This window comes from Gracilinanus agilis, chromosome 3, assembly GCF_016433145.1.
Source record: "Gracilinanus agilis isolate LMUSP501 chromosome 3, AgileGrace, whole genome shotgun sequence".
Classification (NCBI taxonomy): domain Eukaryota; kingdom Metazoa; phylum Chordata; class Mammalia; order Didelphimorphia; family Didelphidae; genus Gracilinanus; species Gracilinanus agilis.
Genome location: NC_058132.1, coordinates 648,310,510 through 648,332,894, shown reverse-complemented (window position 1 = coordinate 648,332,894; position 22,385 = coordinate 648,310,510). Strand labels below are relative to the sequence as shown.

The 22,385-nt window shown below is 50.9% G+C and overlaps 1 protein-coding gene across 1 annotated transcript in view; it reads left to right on the top strand.

Moving 5' to 3' along the window:
- MROH2A (maestro heat like repeat family member 2A) overlaps window positions 1-21,464 on the top strand; it is a 74,361-nt gene extending 52,897 nt beyond the window's left edge. Inside the window, exons 30-45 of the mRNA XM_044669510.1 lie at window positions 118-120; window positions 1,139-1,254; window positions 2,852-3,004; window positions 3,091-3,245; window positions 5,410-5,569; window positions 5,759-5,952; window positions 7,270-7,407; window positions 7,901-8,015; window positions 8,672-8,818; window positions 8,902-9,084; window positions 10,851-11,003; window positions 11,857-11,985; window positions 17,472-17,574; window positions 19,550-19,627; window positions 19,684-19,749; window positions 21,319-21,464. Coding sequence (XP_044525445.1) covers window positions 118-120; window positions 1,139-1,254; window positions 2,852-3,004; window positions 3,091-3,245; window positions 5,410-5,569; window positions 5,759-5,952; window positions 7,270-7,407; window positions 7,901-8,015; window positions 8,672-8,818; window positions 8,902-9,084; window positions 10,851-11,003; window positions 11,857-11,985; window positions 17,472-17,574; window positions 19,550-19,627; window positions 19,684-19,749; window positions 21,319-21,464 — 2,039 coding nt within the window. The remainder of the gene's footprint in view (window positions 1-117; window positions 121-1,138; window positions 1,255-2,851; window positions 3,005-3,090; window positions 3,246-5,409; window positions 5,570-5,758; window positions 5,953-7,269; window positions 7,408-7,900; window positions 8,016-8,671; window positions 8,819-8,901; window positions 9,085-10,850; window positions 11,004-11,856; window positions 11,986-17,471; window positions 17,575-19,549; window positions 19,628-19,683; window positions 19,750-21,318) is intronic.
- The last annotated feature ends 921 nt before the right edge of the window (window positions 21,465-22,385 follow it).

The window sequence follows — 22,385 nt, the reverse complement described above, 5'->3', positions numbered from 1 at the left end:
GTCCTTTTCCTTTTTCTTTGGTCTCTTCGGGATACAGACCTAGTAGTGGCATTGCTATAGCCCTTTGGGTATAGTTCCAAATTTTTCTCCAGAATAATCGGACCACTTGGCCAACAGTGTGTTAGTGTCTCAATTTTTCACATCACTTTGATTGTTTTCCCTTTCTGCCATATTAGACAATCTGATCGGTGCGAATGATCTCGTCACACTTGTTTTAACGTGCATTTCTCTATAGTGAGTTAGAGGATTTTTTCAGATGACTGTAGATAGCTTTGATTGCTTCTTCTGAAAATGGCCTGTTCATTGTCTTTGACCATTTATCAATTGGGGAATGACTTGCATTCTTGGAAATTTGACTCAGTTCTCTCTGCGTATGAGAAATGAGGCTTTTATCAGAGAAACTTGCTACAAAGTCCTGCCCCTCCCCGCCCAGTCTCCTGCTTTCCTTCTAATCTTGACAGCGTTGCTTTTGTTTGTTCAGAAGCTTTTAATTTCCTATAATCTAATGATTCATTGTATATTCTGTAACTCTTGTTTGGTCGCAGATTCTTCCCCCATCCATAGATGTGACAGGGAAACTCTTCTTTCCCCCCTAATTTGTGTGGGATATGCTCTTTGATGTCTGACCTTCCCTTGGTGTTTGGCCAGGCAAGGCTATTTGGGAAGGTGAAAATCCACGTCTCTGTGGACCTTTCAACTCTCCTCTGTTTGCAGTTTGTTTGACCATTTATTGTTGTCTCAAACCAAATCCGTCAATGAATCAGCCGATGAGCATTTATTAAGCACCTACTATGTGCCTAGAACCGTGTGAGCCTTGGAGGCAGAAAGAAGAGAAGAGGAACCAGCCCCTTCCCTCTTTGGGCTTGCATTTCACCTAGGGATGGGGGATACCAGAGTGGGGAGTAGCCTGATAGTGTGAGGAGGGAGAAGAGTCCCCAGACCACTGAGGGGAACTGAGACTCTCGAAGGGGCCTGGACCTCCACATGGAGAAGGGGACCTGGGGGTCCTCAGGCTTGGACACTGAGAACTCTGAGCCCTGGGAGAGCTGTGGGGGAGAGATTCATGAGTGCCTTGGCCTGGCCTCTGCTCTCTCTCCTTGGACTTCCCAAGGATCTTCACCGTATTTGTGAATTGCAGCCCGGCCCTGGTCCATACAGGACACGGCGACAGAGAAGGAGCTGCTGGACATCAAAGAAGAACTGAAGACGACGGACATGGACAAGCTCTATTCCTTGTCCGCCAGGATCGCCAAGGTGATTAAGGCTGGTGACCTGAGCTCCAGACCCACCGAGGCATCTGTCTCGGGCTGGACCCTCAGACCCCAGCCCCTACCCTCAGCAGAGCCCGGCCACACGTTTGGTTCTTTCGGTGCACCCCGGGCATCCCTGGGTGCTGGCAGGCAGAGACGCTGGGGAGCTCCTGGGTCCTTGTGGGTACTGCTGCCGCCATCACTGCTGCCACTGTGACAATTCTGCCATTACTACCACTAGTTAGGATTTATCCAGCACTTCAGGGTTTGTAAAATACTCCCCATATGTAGCTCTCTTGATCCTCACAACAGCCCTGGGAGATTGATAATATTATTATCCAAATTTTACACAGGAGGCAAAAGTGGGGAAGTTTTTTTCCCCCCGAGGGTCACACATCTAGTGTCTGAGGCAGGATTTGAACTTGGGTCTTTCTGGCTGCTGTGACAGAACACCCCAAGGAACCTTAGAGGCAGTCCCAGTGGGCATCCCCTTGCCTTCTGGCTCTGTTCTCTCTAAGCTGCCCCAGGATGCTTCTCCCCAGGCTGTGTAGTCACTTGGAGCTTGATGTCGCCTTCTCTCTGGGGAGCTCTGGGGCCTCTCAGGTGATGGCCATTGCTTGAGATTTTGTCTCTGGTGCCAGGGCACCAGGGCACCAGGGCACCAAGGCTTTAATCAACTTGTTTTCTTGAGCATTTGGAAGGCTCCTGTTTCTAGGCTGGGCATCAGGGCCCGAGTAGAGACAGAGGGCAAAAGAGGGCATAGTTGGCTCCATAGGAGTCTGCCATGGAGTGTGCCAGCCAAGAGTGTTAATGAGACCACTAGTGGCAGGTGGCCACAGAGGTGTTGTGTTTAGAACCAGGAGCTGGTAGTCCTGCTGCCCCCTTCCTTGATCAGACCTCATCAGGGTTCTGGGCTCTAGGGATTACATCAGGGAAACTGGAGGATACAAGTAGGAGAGTTAACAAGATGGCAGAAGACACTGGGGCCCCCTCCACCTTGTGAGGCTCAGCACAGGGCACTGGGGACCCTTGACTGGAGAAGAGGAGGCTCAGGAGTGTTGGGAGCTTGAGGTCTCCATTTTTCTGAAAGGCAGAAGAGACGGATTCTGTTGGGCCCTAGAAGGTGGGTCTAGGAAGGATGGGTAAGAGCTGCCAAGAGGCCAATTCAGGCTTGGTTCTGGGAAACACTTGCCCACAGTGACCAGCCCAAAGTGAGGATTCCAGGCAGCCCCGGAGGTGCCTCGGAGCCCCGAGATTCTGTGACCTTCCTGAGTAGGCCTGGGGAAAGGGCACCCCTCCAGAGGAACCACGAACCTCCAGACTGGGGGTTCTTGACCTTTCCTGTCCCCTTGGGCAGCCAGGTGGGGCCTATGCATCGACTCTTCTCCAAAGAGAGTGTTTCAGTGCCTAAAACAACATGCTTGGGCTCTGGAGGAGACCTGGGGGCAATGATGGCCATTAAAGAGCCAGGGTGGCACATCCAGGTGAAGAGCCTCTACTCTGGGCTTCCAGGGGGAGACTCCGGCTTCCTCAGGGATCTGGGGAGGCTGAGGCAGGGCTCAGGGCACCCTGACCTCTGGCTGGGCTTGGTTTGCTCATAGGTGATCAGCAAGGAGGTGCGGTGGGAGGAGCTGGTCATCCTCTTCCAGAGCACCTGTGAGAGCCTGGGGGCCACCAATCTCTCCCACGACAAGGCCGCCGTCATCTGGCTCAACACCATCCTCAAGCTTCGAGGGCACGAGTTAGAGGACAAGGTAGAGTGGGGGGGAGGCCTGGGGGGTGCCTCAATGGTGGGGGCTGGCTGCCCCGCCAACCTGGTCATGGTCTCCATCCTCCGCAGGTGCCAGAGATCCTGAGCACCATCTTGGCCCACCTGCCCTCTGTGGGCCACCCGGATGTGCGGCGTCCCCTGGTGGAGGCTGTGCTCTTGCTGGCTCATGCCTACCAGGAGACAGTCATCACCTCCCTCTTGAGGCAACCGCTGCCTCTAGACAGGTAGGTGGTGGGGGCTGGGGGGACTCGAGGCTCAGCCCTCCTTTGAGGGGGTGCCAGGCTCCTCCCACGACTAGATGTGACTCCCTCGATTCTTGTGAGAAACCTGGCATTGAGCATCAGTGCACGCAGCCCCTGGGCTTAGGAAATGGTCCATGCCTGCTGGCCCAGCTCGGCTCTTATGAGCAGGGGGGCCCGTGGAGCCCCAAAGACTCAGCTTGGGAACTAGTTCAGGCACAGCCTGGCAGGGACACCCTGAGCCAGGCAGTGAGCCTGCTCTGTGCCCCAGGCAGCTCTCTGAGACCAAGGCCCAAGAAGAGGTGCCAAATGGCTCTGGCACAGGGAGTGCCCAGTCCCAACAAGACCATAAGTGCAGTCTGGAAGTCCATACTGAGATAAGATCATGCACATGCTCATATGCACACACACACACACACACACTCATGCACACACACATACTCTCACAAGTCACATAGTCACACACACGTTCACAGACTCATACACACACACTCACCCCCTCTCTCTCACACACACACTCAGATACCCACACACCCACACTCACAGTCAGACTCTCTCTCTCTCTCTCTCTCTCTCTCTCTCTCTCTCTCTCTCTCTCTCTCTCTCACACACACACACACACACACACACACACACACACACACAGTCCTTCCAATTCCCCTCAGGATTCTTCCTCAGTTCTTCCTCTCTGTCTGCTGCACGTGAGACCATAGGTTTAAGGGGAAGATACCCTTGTGCCCTCGAGGTCCAAGAGCCCAAACCCTTCATTGTAGAGAGAAGGAAATGGAAGCCTGTGGGGTGAGAGGATGTAGTCCATGACATTCTCAGGGTCCCCAAAAGGCAGCAGGGAAAACGACACAGACACAGTTGAGTGTCAGGAGGGCTAAAGGCACTGATAGCAACCAGAAGCACTTTGTTGAAAGTTACATCTACTTTTATGTGTGGGGGAAACAAGCTGGGGATATTGTACAAATTTCCACTTAAACAAGGAAGGTAAACGATTGACAAGTTTGGTACAGAGGATCTGGTTCACCTCATCGAATCCAGACAGAGTTTTCTATAGGCGCATACATCAATATGTCAATATGTAACCGTCTACTCCAGATTCCCACAGAATGCATAACATCAGTGGTTCTTGGCTGAAAGTTTTAGCAAAGAAGGAGGAGAGGGAGGGGTTGGAGCCTCAGGTGAGGAATGAGCTCCGTGTCTGACTTTAGCTGCACTATGGCTACCCCAGAGTCTTTGCTACTGGGGGGCTCTTTTTGGATTTTCCAGAGCTTTTCCTGATGGAAGCTCCTGCTGTCCTCATGCTGTCCCCACATGAGGACTGGCCCAGGGTCACTCAGAGATCAGGAGCAGAATTGAAATCATTCCCAGAGTCACAGAGTTAAGTGCTAGAAGGGAGAGCTGAGAACGCTAACCTGATGTCAACCTTGACCTAGCACTGTCCAAGCTGGGCACAGGCTGGGCACCCTCAGGGAGGGGCCCATCTCCCTCCTGATCTGGTTGGTTATTTTGTGCCAATTCATCTGGTCTCATGTGACATTAAATGAAGACCTACTGTGCACAGAATCCTCTGCCAGGGGTTCAAAGAGATCGATGCCCGCTTTGACTGAGAGATGACCCTGGGGAGGGGGAGGGTGAGCAGAACAGTGACATACAGCAGGGCCCAATGGGTGACTCAGAGAATGGCAGATGGAGAGGGGGAAGGCTTCATGGAGGAGGTGTCATCAGAGGATTCCCAGGAAGAGGAGAGAGGGAGGGTATAGGCTGAGGGAGTGGGGGAACCGCACTCATTAAGAGCCTCTACAAAACCTCACAATGGTCCTGGGCAGTAGATGCTAGGATTTCCCCCATTTTGCAGCTGAGGAAACTGAGGTAGGCAAGTTAAAGTGACTGGTTCAGAGTCACACAGCCAGTTTTGTGTCTGAGGCCAGATTTGAGCATGGATCTTCCTGACATTGTGCCCCTCCCAGAAGGGAGAAGATGGGGTATGTGCTGGTGGCTAGGCTGGGGCAGAGAATAGTCTTGTTCCGTTGGACTGGAGAGTGCTATGAGATTGGGCTGGGGAGCTGGGCAGGGCTTGTTGGGGGAGATCCTTGAATGTCAGACTGGAGAACCGAGGCAGCCATTGATGGTTCTGTTCCAGTAACGTCACCGAGTTGTGGGAAGCGCTGGCAGAAGACACAGCCTTTGCTCAGAAGATCCTGCATGCCCTGATGTCCAGGATCCAGGAGAAGAAAGCCCCCAGGAGCCGGGCCACCTCCAAAAAGGACGTGTGGCGGCTGGCTGCCGTGGACCCCATCACCGTGAGCCAGTGTGGAGCCCGGGGGCTGCTCCTCTGTTGGGGGGGACACATGGGAGGGCAGCTGGTGCAGCGTGAGCACAGCACATGGGCTGCTCATTAGTGGCAAGGAATGGTGCAGGGTGGGAGCCCCTCCGTGGTGGGGGCTCCACTGGGGGTGGGATCTGGCACATGGGCTGCTCTCTCCCTGCAGGCGGTGTGTGCCCTCCACAAGATCACCATGGCCCTGGACAGCAGGGAGAACCTGCAGGACATCTTCCCAGAACTGTCCTGCACAGTCCTCCAGGAGCTGAGCAGCACTTTGGAGCCCTCGCAGGCCTCCCTGCCGCCGGACTCCTGGGGGGTCATCCAGACTGGGAACCTGCAGAACAAAACCACTCCCCGCAGGTAGGGCCGCTGGGCTGGGGTGATGACCGGATGGAGGGACACCTGCCCTCCCCCAACCCCAGCTTCCCCTCTCAAAGGTCTGGAGACCCCGGAGCTCTTGGCGCTCTTGGCACTCTTGGTGCTCTTGGCGCTCTTGGTGAGCTGGCAGGGAACAATTCATTCTGCCCTGCAGCAGCCATCAGTCATCTTTGCTAAAAAAGCACCTACTGTGTGTCAGGCTCCAGGGACATGAGACTTGGGGGGGGGCAGGATGTGGAGGAAGATAATACACCTGAGAAAGTGGCCTACACAACACCCATCAGGCTGGATTCGAGCCCTTTTGTGGGGGACACGAGGGATGCAGAGCCAAGTGCCCAGGGAGGGATGATGGAGTGTGGTGCAGCATGGGCGCAGTGGGGGCTCGCGTGGGCGCAGTGGGGGCACGTGTAGGCTTGGTGGTCCGACAAGGCTGGATGGGAGCTGGGGAGGGGCTTTACAAGCAGGTCGATGCCTTTAGCACAGACCCGCAGGGCAAGAAGGAGCCTTCGGAGGGGGTGGAATGGGGGAGCCTGGCATGGGCAGACAGTGTGGGGGTGGCTGCTGGGATAGTCCTGGGGAGAGGTGGTGGGGCGCAAGTATGTGAGCAGGGAGAAGGGATGGACCCAGGAGGCAGGGTGGAGGGAGGAAAAGCTCGGGACCTGGGGCGGCTCCTTCCCCATCTGGACAGAATGCGCCTTCCTGGACCTGAGGGCAGGCAGTGATCGCCCCTCACTGTGCTCATTTCCCAGAGGATAAGATGAAGGCTTAGGGGGTCATCAGTGGACTGACAGCTGAAGGGCCTATGGAGGTCCCCGAGTCCTTTGGGTTCCTAGTCCCAGGGTGGGCAGGACCAAGGCCAGAGGATGGAGATTGGGCTATGGCTTAGGGGCTGGGGAAAGCCAATAAGGAGAGTGCCCAGGATAACACAGCTAGGAAGTGTTTGAGGCTGGATTTGAACCTATGACTTCCTGTTTCTGGCCTGGCTCTCTGCCTCCTGAGCTGTTCGGCTGCCCCTGGCCCTCCCTCTCTTGGATCTTGGCATTTTCTCTGGCCTTCCCATACCAGCAATGCTCTCCCTCCTCTGCTTTCACTGCAGACCCTCTAGCTTCCCTGAAGTCCTGGCTAAAATCCCCCTCCTCCAGGAAGCCTTCCCCAGCCCTGGTAATTCCGGGGTCTTCCGTCTGTCCATAATCCACAAGCTCCTTGAGGACAGGGGCTGGCCTCTGCCTCTTCTCGTGTGCCCTGCGATGCCCAGCACCCGTCACCTGAAGGGCCGCTCTCCTTCCCTGGTTTTCCCAGGCTCACAGTCAAGACCCTGCAGGGCATAATGAGTCGCACTGGGAGTGAGGAGATGATGCAGAGCCTGATGGAGCAGAGGGTTTGGGCCCTCCTGGAGGACCCCCGGACGTACATTGATGGAGTCTGTCTCCTGGCCAGGTAGCCCAGATGAGCATGAGAAAGCCTCTGGGCATGTGGCTGGGGGATGCCCAGCTGTGCCACCCCTGTCCTAGGAGTCCCGGAAGTGGGCAGGGGGCCCTCCTGCCTTCCAGAAAGGACTCTCATGGGGTCAGGTTCTTAGGAGCCTGAGTCTGAGGAAGGTGCCCACCTGGCACTCTGCCCACCATGCCAGGGCCATCACCTGGCCCTTCCTTAGAGTCTGGCATCCCACACATGGTTCCAACTTAGTCAGCCAACTTAGAAGTGGCCTCGAGATGGCTCCTTTGAGGTATGAGCCAGGGCAGTGGGACAAGCTCTGGGCAGAAGGTGCTGCTTGAGCTGAGTCTGTGAGGAAGCTTTCAAGGCTGTAGGGGAGGGCAAAGGCATGGAGGTGGGAAATAAAACAGTGGGAGAGCTGGCTTGGCTGGGCTGTGAGTGGGATCCGGCCCAGCTCCAACCGGGGGCTTCTGTGACCTCCTTTGTGCCCCCTTAGAGCCATGGTCCTGCACCTCAGCTCCCACAGCCACAGGTTTGCTCAGCTGCTTCTCCCAGGCCTGGACTCGGAGTTCTTGCCCTGGCGCCTCAGCAGCACGGCCTTCTTCGTAGAAGTAAGTCACGGGGTGGAGGCTGGCAGCTTTGGGGCTCAGCATCGCCCCTCCTGAGCTGCTTTGAGGCCGGGGCCCTCTCCTCCTCCTCCCTTGTGGGATCTTTGCTCACAGCACCAGGCTCTGCCCCCAGCTCTTGGCCAGCAGGAGCCTTTCTGCCTGGGGCCTGGTGGGGAGAGCCTGGACCCCAGAGAGTCCCTTTGGGAGCTGGGGCTCCCTTCACCCTGACCACCTGGCTCTCCTGGCCCCCAGGCAGCCTCCTCATCCCGCCGCTCAGGCACCCCTGGGTAAACCCTCCCCTCTCCCCACCTTGGCAGCCAGGTGGACTGAACACTGATGGGAGACCGAAATGAAAACGGCCCCTTTGGAGGCCCCCCTCGGGGCTGCTCTTGGGAGTGGATCTCTGGAGCTGAAGGAGAAGGGCCAGCTGCTCCTCCCTCCTGGGGTCAGTCTTCCCTTGGACCCAGACTCTGGCCTAGGTGCTGCTCACATCCCGAGTGAAGTCAGACTCGTTTTCCTAAAACTTGTTTCTTTTATTCCACACCTGCTGGTGCCCAGTAAGAGGGGCAGCCCTGGGCATCCACTTACTCCTGGGGGAAGGAGAGGTTTGCCCAGAGCCCAAGGGGACCCTGGCTGACCCCTGCCCCTTCTCTCCCCAGCTCATGTGTGACCCAGTTCTCCATCGAAAGAAGATGCTGAAGCCCACCATTTTCAAGCTGGCCAAGGGGGCCAGCCACATCCACAGCACCCTGCGCCTGCTGTCCACCCGGGCCCTGGGCAACCTGGCCATTGGGGCTCCCAGCAAGGTGAGGAGAGAGCCAGGCCGGGGCCGCCTCTGGGGCTCCAGCCACGACTGGGCGAGTGAGGCCCTGCTCTGTGTCCTGCCCAGGTCAAACAGTACCGGAAGCTACTCAGGAAGAAGTTTCTGTGCTCGCTCAGCGACCCCATCAGCACCCAGGTGATCACAGAGACCATGGTGGCGCTGACCAAGGTGCTGGGGCTCATAGGCGAGGATGACTTGGGATCCTCCTTCGAGGTCATCTCCATGCAGTGCAGGGTCTTCCTGGACGATGTGAGTCCGAGCCCCCGAGCCCACCCCAAGCAGCCCCCATTTTATGAATGGGGAAACTGAGGGCCAATGAGTGGTGAACTAACTTTCCTAAAATTACCCAGGTGGGAAAGAGCAGGGCTCAATTGGAACCCAGGCCCTTGGGCTCCAGATCCAGGGCTCTCTTTTACTCTATGGTCAGTGGACTCCTTCTGGATGTCACTTGATTTTCCTTTCCACAAAAGTCAGCGCCCATTTATTGAGTCCCTGAGGAGGCCCTGGACAAGACACATGAGATGCCGCGCCTCGCCCTCAAGATCAGGGCTCAAAGTTGGGTGCGAAGGAGTTGAGAGAGGCCCGGACAGTTCTAGGGTGGAGGGAGGAGGCCTGAGGTGGGCAGCTGGGCCAGAGGGAATGGCTGGTGGACATTTGGGGCATTTCCAACATAATACACAGCTGAGCAATACTGTGGAGCTGGGATTGTGTGGGAGTGCTGAGCTGTCCAGCTTGGACAGATGAGCTCTAAGTAGGGAAGGGAAGGCGAGGAAGATGGTGCCAGAAGGAGGCTTGGAGCCACGCCATTGGGGCACCAAAGGGCCCCACAGGTCCCTGACTCGTGATTCAGAGACATGGACCTTGGGCAGAGAACCCAGTGACCCCATGCAGTGGGCTCTCTGCCATGATGCCTCTTGCGAAGAAAACTGTGATCTCCGAGGCTGGAGAGGCACCTCTGGAGTGCTGGGCTTCCACAGCCTTGACCAAGAAGGCTCAGGCTCCTCAGAGGAGCTTGGCAGAGTTTAAGGATGGGGGGGTGCCTGAAGACACAGCAGGCAGCAACAGGCATCTCCCCAACCAAGAGTCAGGGCCAGAGGAGACCCCAGGACCAATATTAGCATGAGGCTTGCAGGGTAACGAAGGGGCGTAAGATCCATTTGAACAAGCACCAGAGCGATGGCTGACCCATCCTGACCAATGCTGGCGACAGGTAAAAAAGAGAATTCATCCCCTGACCTCAAGGAGATAGGCAATACAAAGGGGATCAGGGAGGGCTACTTGGAGGAGGTAGCACCTGGGATGAGCCTTGAAGGGCTAGAAGGAGGGGGTGCTGAGGGGGAGCCTCACCAAAGGACATGGAGGCCAGTTTGTCTGGAGCATGGCCAATGAGGGGGTGTGGGAGGCAGGCCGGCTCAGAGTTTTCCTTTTGTCAGAAGCGATAGGGAGCCAGGGAAAGATGGTCTTGGTAGCTGTGGGAGCGAGGTGGGTCGGAGGGGATGAGTCTGGCATCAGGGAGGCTCTGGCCATGTCTGAGAGCAGAGGATGAGGATGGGTAAGAGAGAGGCTGAGGCCGAGCTGCTGACATGGTGGGGAGTGAGCGACGGGCCCTTCATTCAGCGCCTGCTTGTGTGGGGCACTGGGCTGCTCTCTGGATCTGCACCTGTTTAAGGCCAGAGAATCACAGGATTCAAGCTGGAGGCACCTTAGAAGGTCCTCAGGTCCAAACCTTGCATTTCACAGATGAGGAAACTGAGGTACAGGGTTGTGGGACTCATCCAAGTCACACAGTATATGTCTGAAGCAGGATTTGGCCCCTTCTTTCTGACTGCCAGGCCTCTTAGCATTGGAGCAGATGCTGGTGTCTTGTTGCACAAGGGGGCGCTGTGGCCCTCTGGAGCCCTCCCCTCGCCCAGCCTTGTGGGGAGGGCTCGGATGGGACCCTCAGGTTCCCTGGGTGTGGGCAGGCAGTGGGAAGGTCCTACGGCCTCAGGCTCTGTCTGGCTCTCTTGGTGCAGGAGGACGAGTCTCTTCGCTTGCAGGCTTTCATCCTGTTCGGGAAGCTGGCGGTGTTGGCCGTGAAGAAGAAGGACTTCTTCATGCTGGAGATCAAGAAGAGCTGGATCCCCCTCATCCTCCACCTGCAGGACCCTTGCCCTGAAGTGGCCAAGGTGAGCCACTCCCTGACCCCTCGGGGGCTCCGCTGGGCCTAGGGGAGGCCTCATCTGTTGGCTTCCCTCCCCCAGAGCCGGTGCAGGGCATCCTTCCCTCGAGCCTCCATGGCCTCCAAGGCCCCTCGGGGAGAACCCCTGGGCCTGGCCTAATGGATGGCCATCAATCCACCATCTGTGATCTTCTGACTCTCCATAAGAGGAGGGTCTACACTAGATGCTGGCTGAGGTGCCCCTCAGAGCTCCTACAGTCTCAAGAGCATTCGGAGACTCCAGGGAGCATCGTCATCCCACTGAATACTTAAGGATGTCCCTCAGCACGTTCTCTTGTGCTGTTGTTCCTATGGCACCCACACCGAGTGCTTATCTAGGCGGCCTAGTTCTCAGAGCTGGTGGCATGTCCTTGGGCCACTCATTTGGGCCTCTTTGGTCCCCCCAGGCTCCTGGTCCTTAAGAGGGAGGGACTCGGACTGGGTGACTGCTAACCCTGGCTTCACAGTCTTTCTTGGGTTCCCGAGGGGCCAGTGGACTTCTTTTTAGGATAATTTTTACACGTATAAAATAAAACACGCCCAATAACCTGGGGAGTGAATTAGATGAAGCTCAATGAATCTTGTGACTTGAGGCTCCTCTGTCCCAAGTCCCTGCTTAAAACAAAGCAATTTCTTCCTGGCTATGGCAGCAGTGGGCAGCATTGACATTTCCCCATGCCCACACTTCCTTGGCATTTGAAGCATTGTGCCCAGAGGGAGCTGCCTCCCTGGGGTGGCCTCAGCTCCACCTTCCCTGCCCACCCCAGCCCACAAGGCAGGGTGAAGTGGGCCAGCCCTGATTGGCCGCTTCCTCCTCCCAGGCCTGTGAATCCACTATTAACCTGTGCATTCCCTTCTGGGGCTGGAAGAGGCTGCAAATCTCCTTAGAGAAGTATGTCAGCCAAGGCCTGGACCTGAGCCTCTTCCAAATGGAGATGTGCAGTTACCTGGTAAGCAGGAGAGTCAGATGTGCCTGAGGGGAGAGGGAGTGGTTTGGGGTTCCAGGGAGGCTCCAGTGTGGGGGGGGAGCCCAGGAATCATGGCTCATCCATAGGCTTTTTAACATTTTTCTCAACTTGGAAAAAGGCTGGGAGGGACAGCCCATACTCTAGGTAGCCACATGTAAATCCCTAAAGATCCTAAGACTTACTGACCCTTTGGCTAGCCATGATTCCTGAGGTCCAGTGATGGAGAGGCAATGGGCCCAGGGGCAGGAATAAAGCATGCTTGCTTAGGCCTGGCCAACATGGGACTTTGCTTTACTTGACTCTGTCTATTCGGCACCAGTGGGGACGAGGTTGAGTACAAGAGAGGGAAGATAGATTCTTGGTAATTAGGAAATTTGGTGAAATAAACACCATTTCCTCACAGACTGAATCTGACAAAATGGAAATGAATGGAATAAATGGAGTCTGCCCTTGGGCTTTAAAAAGCAACTTCACAAGTACAAAGTGTGGGACGTATCCCTGAATTACAGTTTATCCAGGAAATGTTGTGAGGTGTTGGTGGAGAGCGGGCTTGAACTGAGTTGAGTGAGATGAGCATGAGCCTTGGTAGTGTTAAAAAGATGGGGGCACCAGGGATGGTAAAATGTGACCTGAATGGTTTGTGGGTACGCACACTGGGTTGATGGAGAGATGCGACCAGGATAGGGAGACCAGAGTACACAGCTAAGCTGCTGCTAACTGTCAAGAATGGCTGTTGGCCAACTGTCACCCAGCTCACCACTAGGCCAGAGTCTTTGAAACCAGCAGGCAAGGTAAAAGGTTTTTAACAGTTTTAATTATGTTTAACTAAATAAAGGTGGGATAGGAGATTCTACACTAAAACCTAAAGGGCAAAGCCACAGGGCAAGGGGAGGACTTGACTTCTCTAATCTTAGTGACTTAAGCAGGCAGGGCCCAAAGGAACAACACTGGAGTCTCTGGGAGGCTGCTTCAAACCTGGTTCCAGCCAGGTTTGACCAGCATAGCTAATGGGCTTGAGGGTGGCTTTGGGGTTCTCACGGTAATCCACAGATGATCATAGGATGCCAAAAGCCAAGGTGGTCCAAGGTATCCAAGTAGAGAGAGTGTGCTTGAGATGCTGTCCACCAGATCCCAAACTTCTCTTCCTCTTGGTGCAACTCTGCAGGTCTTGTTACTTGCTGAAAGCCACCACCATTCAGGATCCCAGGGAATCAGGATGCAGGGTGTCCTTAACTCTGAGATCTCCTAGGGCTAGCAACAGTTTGTGCCAACCACTAATGGAGTCTCTCTCAGGGCACAAGTCCTACTTCCTGCTCCTTCATTCCATCTTGGAATCCTCCAGGCCTTCCTGCTAGGTCCATAGAAACTATTGCTACATAAATTACTAAATAAATCTTCCTCACAACAGTTCCCCCTTTGCACAAAGCCAAAATTAACAAAATTTTGGTATTTGTGCACTACAAACTAAACTAAAATTCTAACCCCAAATAACAAACAACCTGCACTAACTCTATTCTATCTAACACTATCCTACTCTACCCTACACTAGGGATTTCAACAAGGAAAGGTAAAGGGATAAATACATTGAACAGGTACATAGTTCAAAACATAAAGCAACAAGTAACAATGCAAAATTTCCAACAAAATCAACAAAATCAACAGCAAATATGAAATATCAACACAAAAGTCAAAACAAACATCAAACATAACTCCTATTCTAATACAGAAATATCCTACCAACTAATAAATGCAAACCATTTTGGAAAAACATTTCAACACAACATTGCATAAGTCTTTACATCAAAATTAAAACAAAACATCAAACTCCCTTATGCAAATTACATTTGAATGTTTGCAACTCAATTATATCAAAGTATTCACAGAATTCTCATGTATACACATATATACATATGACACATGCAATATGCACACACTATATACATGTATGACACACATATACATGTATGTACACAACATATACGTATCAAATATACATGTGTACACCCTTTACGTATATGCAACACTTATACTATAATACAATTTACAATATACACGCACTATTTACACAACTATTTACATTATTTGTGATATGTGATTTGTAATATATGTTCTTCATGTAATGCAATTTTGTTATGTTTGTTGTATCTGCAATGTAATGTACATTAGTACCTTATTTTATCCTCTAACCTAATCTAATACTATACCTATTTCACTAAACTATTCTAAGCTACCCCTATGATATTAGTATATTAGTCTAGCTACATCTTCCTAAATAACTAGCTAATCTGTGTTAGTAACTATTTCTTGTTAGTACTTACTTATCCTATAGCTAAGTCTAATTTTGTTAGTATTTATACATTGTTTCATTCCATAAGGAACACAACGTATCCTAACATGTTTGTGTTGTATGTATCTGATTTGTTATGTTGTTTCTTTGCTATATTGTGTTGCAACATGTTACTGATGGATGCACGATACCTACCAAAACTCCAGATCTCCTGCAGATCTCCTTTCTTCTCATGATGTTCCACTCCTCTAGGAAATCTTCTCTCCTCTCTGTTTTTCCTCTTCTCCATCAAAGGTCTTGATAGTTTTATGTACAATGTTGGGTGCATATGAGTATGTAGTGATTCTATTTACATTACCCAAAATACTTCCAAACCATTTAATCCAAATTATCCATGATTAATCCTCTTCTTTAAGAAAATCCTCAAAAATGAATTTTATCAGTTCAATTCATAAGTTCATCAGTCTTAATACAAAGTCCATAAATCCTGAATCCTGAATCCTCTTCATCCATGTCCTCTTCCATCCGAACGTCCTCTTCCGCTGGAATGGTCCTCTCATTACTGAACTTTCTAACTGCAGACTCTAATTGACTGAAGATCTCAAATTACACAATCTCTCCTCCTCCTCCTCCTCCTCCTCCTTCTTCCTTGAATAAATCGGTAAACAGGTCAGCCATTTTCATCTGACTTTGGCTTCTTTATAGGTAAAATCAGTGTATTGTACTCAGAAAAGCATGGTATTATTATCCCTTGTTGGATTAGGGACTCAATAATCGGACGAATACCATCTATTGCCTCCTTAGTCAAGGGATATTGAGGCACCCAAGGAACTGGTCCTTCCTTTGTCCTCACCCTGACTGGATTAGCTTATTTTAGCAACCCAACATCTGTAGATGATCTTGACCACAAATCCTTAGGTATATCCTCAGGTATTGGATAGATAGTACCTAAGTCATCCTCTGTACTGCTGGGTGAGAGAAACTAAGAAAAGCAATGGAAAGGCCTTCAGAGATTCCTCTGGGAGACGCAAAGAAATATCACCAGATTCAGTACATTGGATAGTAGCCCTTAATTTACACAACAGATCCCTTCCCAAAAGATTCATTGGACTTTCTGGAACACACAAAAATGCATCTTCCACTGAAAGGGGTCCTAGGGCTACCATTTTTGGTTGCAATTTAGCTACTTTCTGAGTCACACCTGTAGCACCAACGACATCCATTGTACCAACAGCTTTACAATTCTCAGGAAAGCTTTGCAAAACAGATTTACTGGCGCCGGTATGGACAAGAAGGTCGTAAATCTGATCTCCAATAGTCATAGACACATATGGTTCAGTACTATTGGGAGGTTGGAAAGTTTCCAATACAGGAGCTAAAACAGTAACATCAGAACAAAGCTCAGCTATTTCCTGTCCATCCAAGTTAACATCATCTCGAATTACAGAATTTCCCCAGGATTTTAAACCATTGGTCCTTTTCACCTTTATTCTGGTATCATTGTTCTTATTTACAATCAAATTATCCTTAATCAAGTCACAATTTCTATTATTCTTCTTAATTCTACCCATTACTAGAACTTCTAACACCATTTACAACACTATTTCTCTTTCACAACAGTAGCAGGAAGAGAGGATGGGCATCTTGTCCATGAATGAGCAGATCCCACCAGACCCTGCTCTGGTCCTATTCTGGTGGGGTCCTGTGGTCAGCTGTGGCTACCACAATCTAAGATGGACCTTGGTAAACTGGAGAGGAGGATGGATGGGTCAGAGGAAGGCCTGGAGTTCATGCCATGGGCAGATTGGCTTAAGTGTAGAGAAGATTTAGGGGGCTCACTGAGAGCTGTTGTGGGTGAGAGAAACTGGCCCTATTCTCTAGGAACAATGAAGAAGAGTTCAAGGAGGCCAGTTTGGGTTCAAGTTCAGGAAGGTGCTGGCCAAGAGAGGTGTCCTAGAGTGGAATGTGATGTCTCAGGGGTGTTTGTGTGTGTGTGTGTGTGTGTGTGTGTGTGTGTGTGTGTGTGTGGTTCCCCTTCCCTCTCTAGAGGCCTTCAGACAGAGTCTGGAGAACCACTGGCCTGGAGTGTTGTTTGGGGAATTTAGGCTAGGAGGTCACTTCCCAGTGCAGTGCTCTGTGATGCGAGGGCTTCAGGTGCGGGCTCAGACAGCTCTAATTGGTCATTTATGGAAGGCCTATTTGGGTTGAACAGCTAGGGCTACCACAGATTTCTGTTCATGCCCATGCAGATTTGTTGGCAGTCACTCTGATGTCACAAGGCATGTGACCCAACATTCACTTATATTACATACCAAGCCAACAAATTAACACATGTTTAGTAAGTGCCCACTGTGTGCCAGGTGTGGGTCTAAGCTCCAAGAAGAAGAGGAAAGGCAAAAACAGTCCCTGCTAACAAGAAGTTCACCTTTTCTTTCAGGAATACAACCCAGAGCCATAGAATCTGTACAGAGAAGGGATGGACCTCAGTGGTTGCTTAATCCATCTCAAGCTCATCCTTTCTCCAGCCCTCCATCTTAAATGTCTCTATTTTTGTTGATCAGGCTGCCATCTTTCTGGTCATGCTCATCCCAACCCAGAAGCATCCTTGACTCCCCCCATCCATAACCCTCCCTACCTCCTCTTCTTCCCAATCTTAGCCATTGTTACAGCTATGTCCCATTCTTTCCATTCATATTTATTGCTAGTTTGGACTGACCCTGCCTCACAACCTACCCAGAACATTCATTGACCTTTTAATTAGTCTCCATGCTTTTTGTGTCTCCTTTCCCACTGCAGACTCCACATAACTGCCAAAGCTCTCTTCCTAGAGCATAGTCACTCTTCTGCTCACCTATCTTCACTGGCTCTCTAGTGACTCTGGCAGAAAAGACCAAGTGCTTGGCTTGGCCTTTGAAGTTCCCTCATCTATTTCCAGCTTGACTCGGTAGACTTCTTACACATAATCCCTCTTCATGACCTCCAAATTCTATCCACACTGACCTATTTAGCCCCTCCCAAATTTGACACATCATCAGTGGCACAGAGCCTAGCCACCCTTGCCTCTTCTTGGGACCTTAGCTGCAGAGTGTGGATTTCTGACCAAACTTTGGTCTAGTCCCATGGCTTGGAGGCTCTGAGTTCTTCCATGTAAACACAGAGGCTTTGTTGTTTTTTGGCACAGGCCAGGAAAGACCCTGTACTCTTGGACACCTTTTGTGCAGAAGCCATTGGCTACTATGACAGCGAGTGGGCCAAAATTAAGGCAGCGGCCTGTACCTTTACAGGTGAGTTGGCGGCTGGTATGGAGAGGGCAGGCTGACAATTCCCATTTCCTTTTTTTCTTTTAAAAAAATTAATTAATTAATTAAGAATATTTTTCCATGGTTACATGATTCATGATCTTTCCTTCCCCTTCTCCCTCCTCCCTCCTGGAGTCAATATGCTGTTCAACTGGGTTTTATATGTATCACTGATCAAGACCTATTTCCATATTATTAATATTTGCAATAGAGTGCTCATTTAGAATCAACATCCTCAATCATATCCCATAGAACCATGTGATCAAGGAAATGTTTTTTTCTTCTGTGTTTCTACTCCCACAGTTCTTTCTCTGGATATGGATACATTCTCTCATAAGTCTCTCCTGATTGTCCTGAGTCATTGCATTTCTGCTAATAGAGAAGTCTCTTATGCTGGATTGTGCCACAATGTATCAGTCTCTGTGTACAATGTTCTCCTGGTTCTCCTTTTGCTCTGCATCCATTCCTGGAGATTGTTTCACATGGAATTCCTCCAGTTTATTATTCCTTTCAGCACAATAATACTCCATCCCCATCAGATACCATAGTTTGTTCAGCCAATTCCCAATCGAGGGATACCCCCTCATTTTCCGATTCTTTGCCACCACAAAGAGTGCAGCTATAAATATTTTTGTACACATATTTTTCCTTATTATCTCTTTGGGGTACAAACCCAGCAGTGGTATGGCTGGATCAAAAGGCAGGCAGTCTTTTAAAGCCCTTTGGCCATAGTTCCAAATTGCCTTCCAGAATGGTTGGATCAATTCACAACTCTACCAGCAATCTATTAGTGTCCCAATTTTGCCACTTCCCCTCCATCATTTATTACTTTCTTTTGCTGCTATATTGGCCAGTCTGCTAGGTGTGAGGTGGTACCTTAGAGTTGTTTTGATTTACATTTCTCTAATTATAAGAGATTTAGAACACTTTTTCATATGTTTATTGATAGTTTTGATTTCTTTATCTGAAAACTTCCTATTCATGTCCCTTGCCCATTTATCAATTGTCTTGATTTTTTGTACAATTGATTTAGTTCCTTATATATTTGAAAAATTAGACCTTTGTCAGAGGTTTTTATTATAAGGATTTCCCCCCCAATTTAGAAGTCCCATTTCTTGAGCCATTGGCGAGCCCCTCTCTATCTAGGACAGCCCTGGACCCAGGGTCCTCTGACTTTTGCTGATGAGCAGATTGAGGCTTTGGGAGGGGAGGCAGCTTGCCCACAGTCCCAGGGCCAGCGAGTGTCCATAGTTGTCTGACTCCAGGCTTAGTTCCCTTTTCTTCCAGTGACCCTGTTACTTCTGGAAGGGTCTTTGCTTTCCTCATGACTTTGCTCAGGGCCATTTCTTGTGGAAAGCCTTCCCTGAGTGCTCCAAACCCAGAGCCAGTTGTTAGTACTCTCCTCCTCCCCTCCAAGTCATCTCTCACTTTCCTTCCTTCTCCTTACTCATGGCAGCCCTGGCTAGGTACCCTTGGCAGATACCTGGGGTCTGCTATTGCTGGTGGGCTTGTAGGGTTGGGCTCGTAGTCAGGAGGACCTGGTTTCTTGAGCAGCCATTAGAAGTTTTTTGTGACTTTGGGCAGGGCGCTCCACCTCTTTGCTTCAGTTTTGTGCAGGTGGAAAATTTGTCACATCTGAGCTACATTCCCAGCATCCTTTTAAGTTTCATCCTCATTTGATATACAGGGGTTTGGGAGATAAATTTGGCTGAGACCCACACTGCAGGGCTCTTTTTTTGGGAACTTGTGTTTTGCTTTGGTAAAGTGCTGCAGGTGTGAGTTTTTGGCTCTCTTTGCTTTGCTCACTTTACTGAAAAAATCCTTTTCCTTTTCTTTTCCTCCTCTTTTTGTTTATTATTAAATTTTATGTATTTTTAAAGCACTAGGAGTATTTATTCATTTTTACACCTACAGTTTCCTCATCTGTAAAATGGGAATAAGAATGCCCCCTACCTCTCAGGGTGGGGAGGGTCAAATGAGATGCTGGATGTAAGCAGCAACCCTTGGGATGATGATGATGATGATGATGTGGCACTGGGTAGGAGGGGAGCTCTAGGGAAGATGGGGAAAGTTCTTGTTCTGTTGTCACTGTAGGGTATGTTCTGGAGCAGATGGTCCCCCTGAGCCTGGGGGAGATGGACTTGGAGCGGCTGCACCAGTGTAAGTCACGGGGCATCTGACCTTGATTCAAAGGGGGTGGGATTGTTGGCACTTATAGCACCATGGACAAGGCAGATGCCTGCCCTGGTTCCTCCTCCCTTCCCCTGTTAAACTCTGCAGTGGACTAGGAAGGGTCTAGGGCAGTGATGGTGAACCTATGGCATGGGTGCCAAAGATGGCACACAGAACACTCTCGATGGGCACATGGCTACCCACCCCACCCCAAAGTTTGTTACTAAAAAGGCAGAGGGACTCAGGCAGGGCTTCTCCCCTTGCCCTCTCTACCATGCCTGACATTTTTCACATCACTCGCCCCTCTGCCCAGCAGCCAATGGGAGTGCACAGGGGTGAGGTAGGCAGTTTACAGGTGGCAGAGCTGGAGGGGAGTGGAGTGCTCACACTACTCCCCTCCCCCTCTCTACACTTACTGAGGACATTCCTCAGTTCCCCTGCTCCTCCATCCTGCTGAGAGCGATTCCTGGGTGGGGTGGGGGGAGGAGGGTATGCCTGGCATTCGTGGAGGGGGAGTGGCATAGCACACAGTCTCTGGAGGTGGGGCAGGGCCTGGTACTCCATTTCTAAAAGGTTTGCCATCACTGCTCTAGGGGGTGGGCAAGCTGGTTGGTGAGTAGGAGGGCAGGGAGGTTGTGTCTCTTAACTTTCCTTTGGGAGGGTAAAAGGCTCCTTTTGGAACTTCATTTTAGGCAACTACCTTCCTTGTTTGGAGCTTTTCATTCCACACTTTGAGCTGTGACTGTTGCCTCTGAAAGCTTAGAAAGTCCTCAGCTGACCCTGCAGCCCCCCACCTGCCAGGTCCCATGAGGAGACATCAGCCATTGCTGGTCCATGAGATTTCTGCCCTTGGTGACTTCCTTGCAGGTTCTCAAAGGGCCGAGAGAACTCCTGTTGAAATCCATGGCACTCTAGGTTACAGAGGTGGCTCTGGTATAGACACCCCCAAGAGGGCTACTCCTAGACAGACAGGCAGCTCTGGTATAGACACCTCCAGAAAGGTTTCTCTAGGACACAGAGGTAATAGCTCTGGTGTAGACATTCCAGAAATGCTATTCTGGGATGGAGAGGCAGCTCTGGGGTAGACACTCCAGAAAGATAAACTGTTAGATGAAATGGAACCAGTTGGCTTTCCTCCAGTTTCTGTCTTTCCAGAGATCTCATGGGACCTCATTTTGATTTTTTTCTTTTATACAATGTTTCTTTTCTTTTGCCCCCCCCCCATTAATAAACATTGGTTTTCTTTTCCTTATTCCATCCTTCCATTGATGAGAATACACCTAAAACAAAGCCTTTGGAACAAAGATGCCCACCAAAGCAAGAGGAATGGGTTCCTTGGTGGTCACAGGAAGTGGCATCTCCTTCTCACCCTGAGCCCACTGGGTCTTCCATTTCTTCCCCTCTCTATTCTGTATCCTTCTGCCCTGTTGCTCAGGAGCTAAAGAAGCTTTGGTCAAGGACCTGCATCCTGAGCTTCTGCTCATTGCTGGCTCTGGACAGTTTCTGGCTGGAGTTCCCCGCAGCTCATGGATATCTCCTTCTCTCATTCGCTTTCAGGTCTTGAGGCACTACAGATGGACCCTGAGGTCATTGTCCAGAATGCTGCGAAGGAGACCCTTTCTATTCTCCGGGAAAGGGAACTCAAGGAGAGGGAGGTGGTGTCTGAGGCCCTGAGGGAGGAACCTGCCCCCCAAGAGCCATAGCTGGTGGGCTCCTGCCTTCTTCCTTCTTAGGAACATTTGCTATTGAATGGGACAGACCCAGGTCTTTGGCCTGTTGTCATTTGAGAAAGGCTTGGCCCACCTCCTCAAGCCAGGGGCCAGTAGGGGAAGTGGTGCTCAGGGCAAGTGGGCACCCTGGCTTTGGCCTCAAAGCTCCCTGAAAGGGAGCCAACGTTAGAGCTACAGATGCTCTGGCAAGGAGGGGGATGGACAAAGATGGATGAGGATGGAGAGGCGACCAGTCCATCCATGGGCAGGAGAGTCTCTGACCAGTAACTGCCTACACGTTTGTCTTATTTCTCCTCCTCCTTTCTCCTCTGTCTCTCTCTCCTTGTTCTCCTCAATGCATTTGGGTCCCAGGAGAGGCCTCCAGGATCCTAAATCTTTTGGCCTCAAGTGCTTGAAATTTTCATCTTCCAACTGAAATAACTACAGGGTGGACTTCCCAGAAGCTTGACCTTGAAGGAAGAATCTGGAACTTTGGCTGATGTGTTGACTGAACTTTCTGCTTCAGAGTACCATATTAGCCATCTGGCCCACCTTCGGTTTAGCTCTGATGCTGGCTCATGACTGAGTTTTGCTGGATCTTCTAGGCAGGAAGACCCCTTTCTGTAGCTGCCCATCTCCTTCAAGTCTGAGCTGCCCACCTCTGGAGGGGATTCCCTGGGTTTTTCTCTGGGACCTCTGGGGCATGAGTCCCATTAATCAGAGATTTTGTCCAGTTTTTGTCTGAACTGTTTGTCTTGACAAAGACCCTTCTCCAGAGTCTTTCTCGGTGTTGGGTTTTCATGATGCATACTTTGTTTTTATTCTTGGTGGATTCTAATAAAGTTTCTTTCTGTGACCCTGTTGGCCTTATTCTTTTCCAAAACCATCCTTCCCAGTCCTTAGTGATTAAGCATG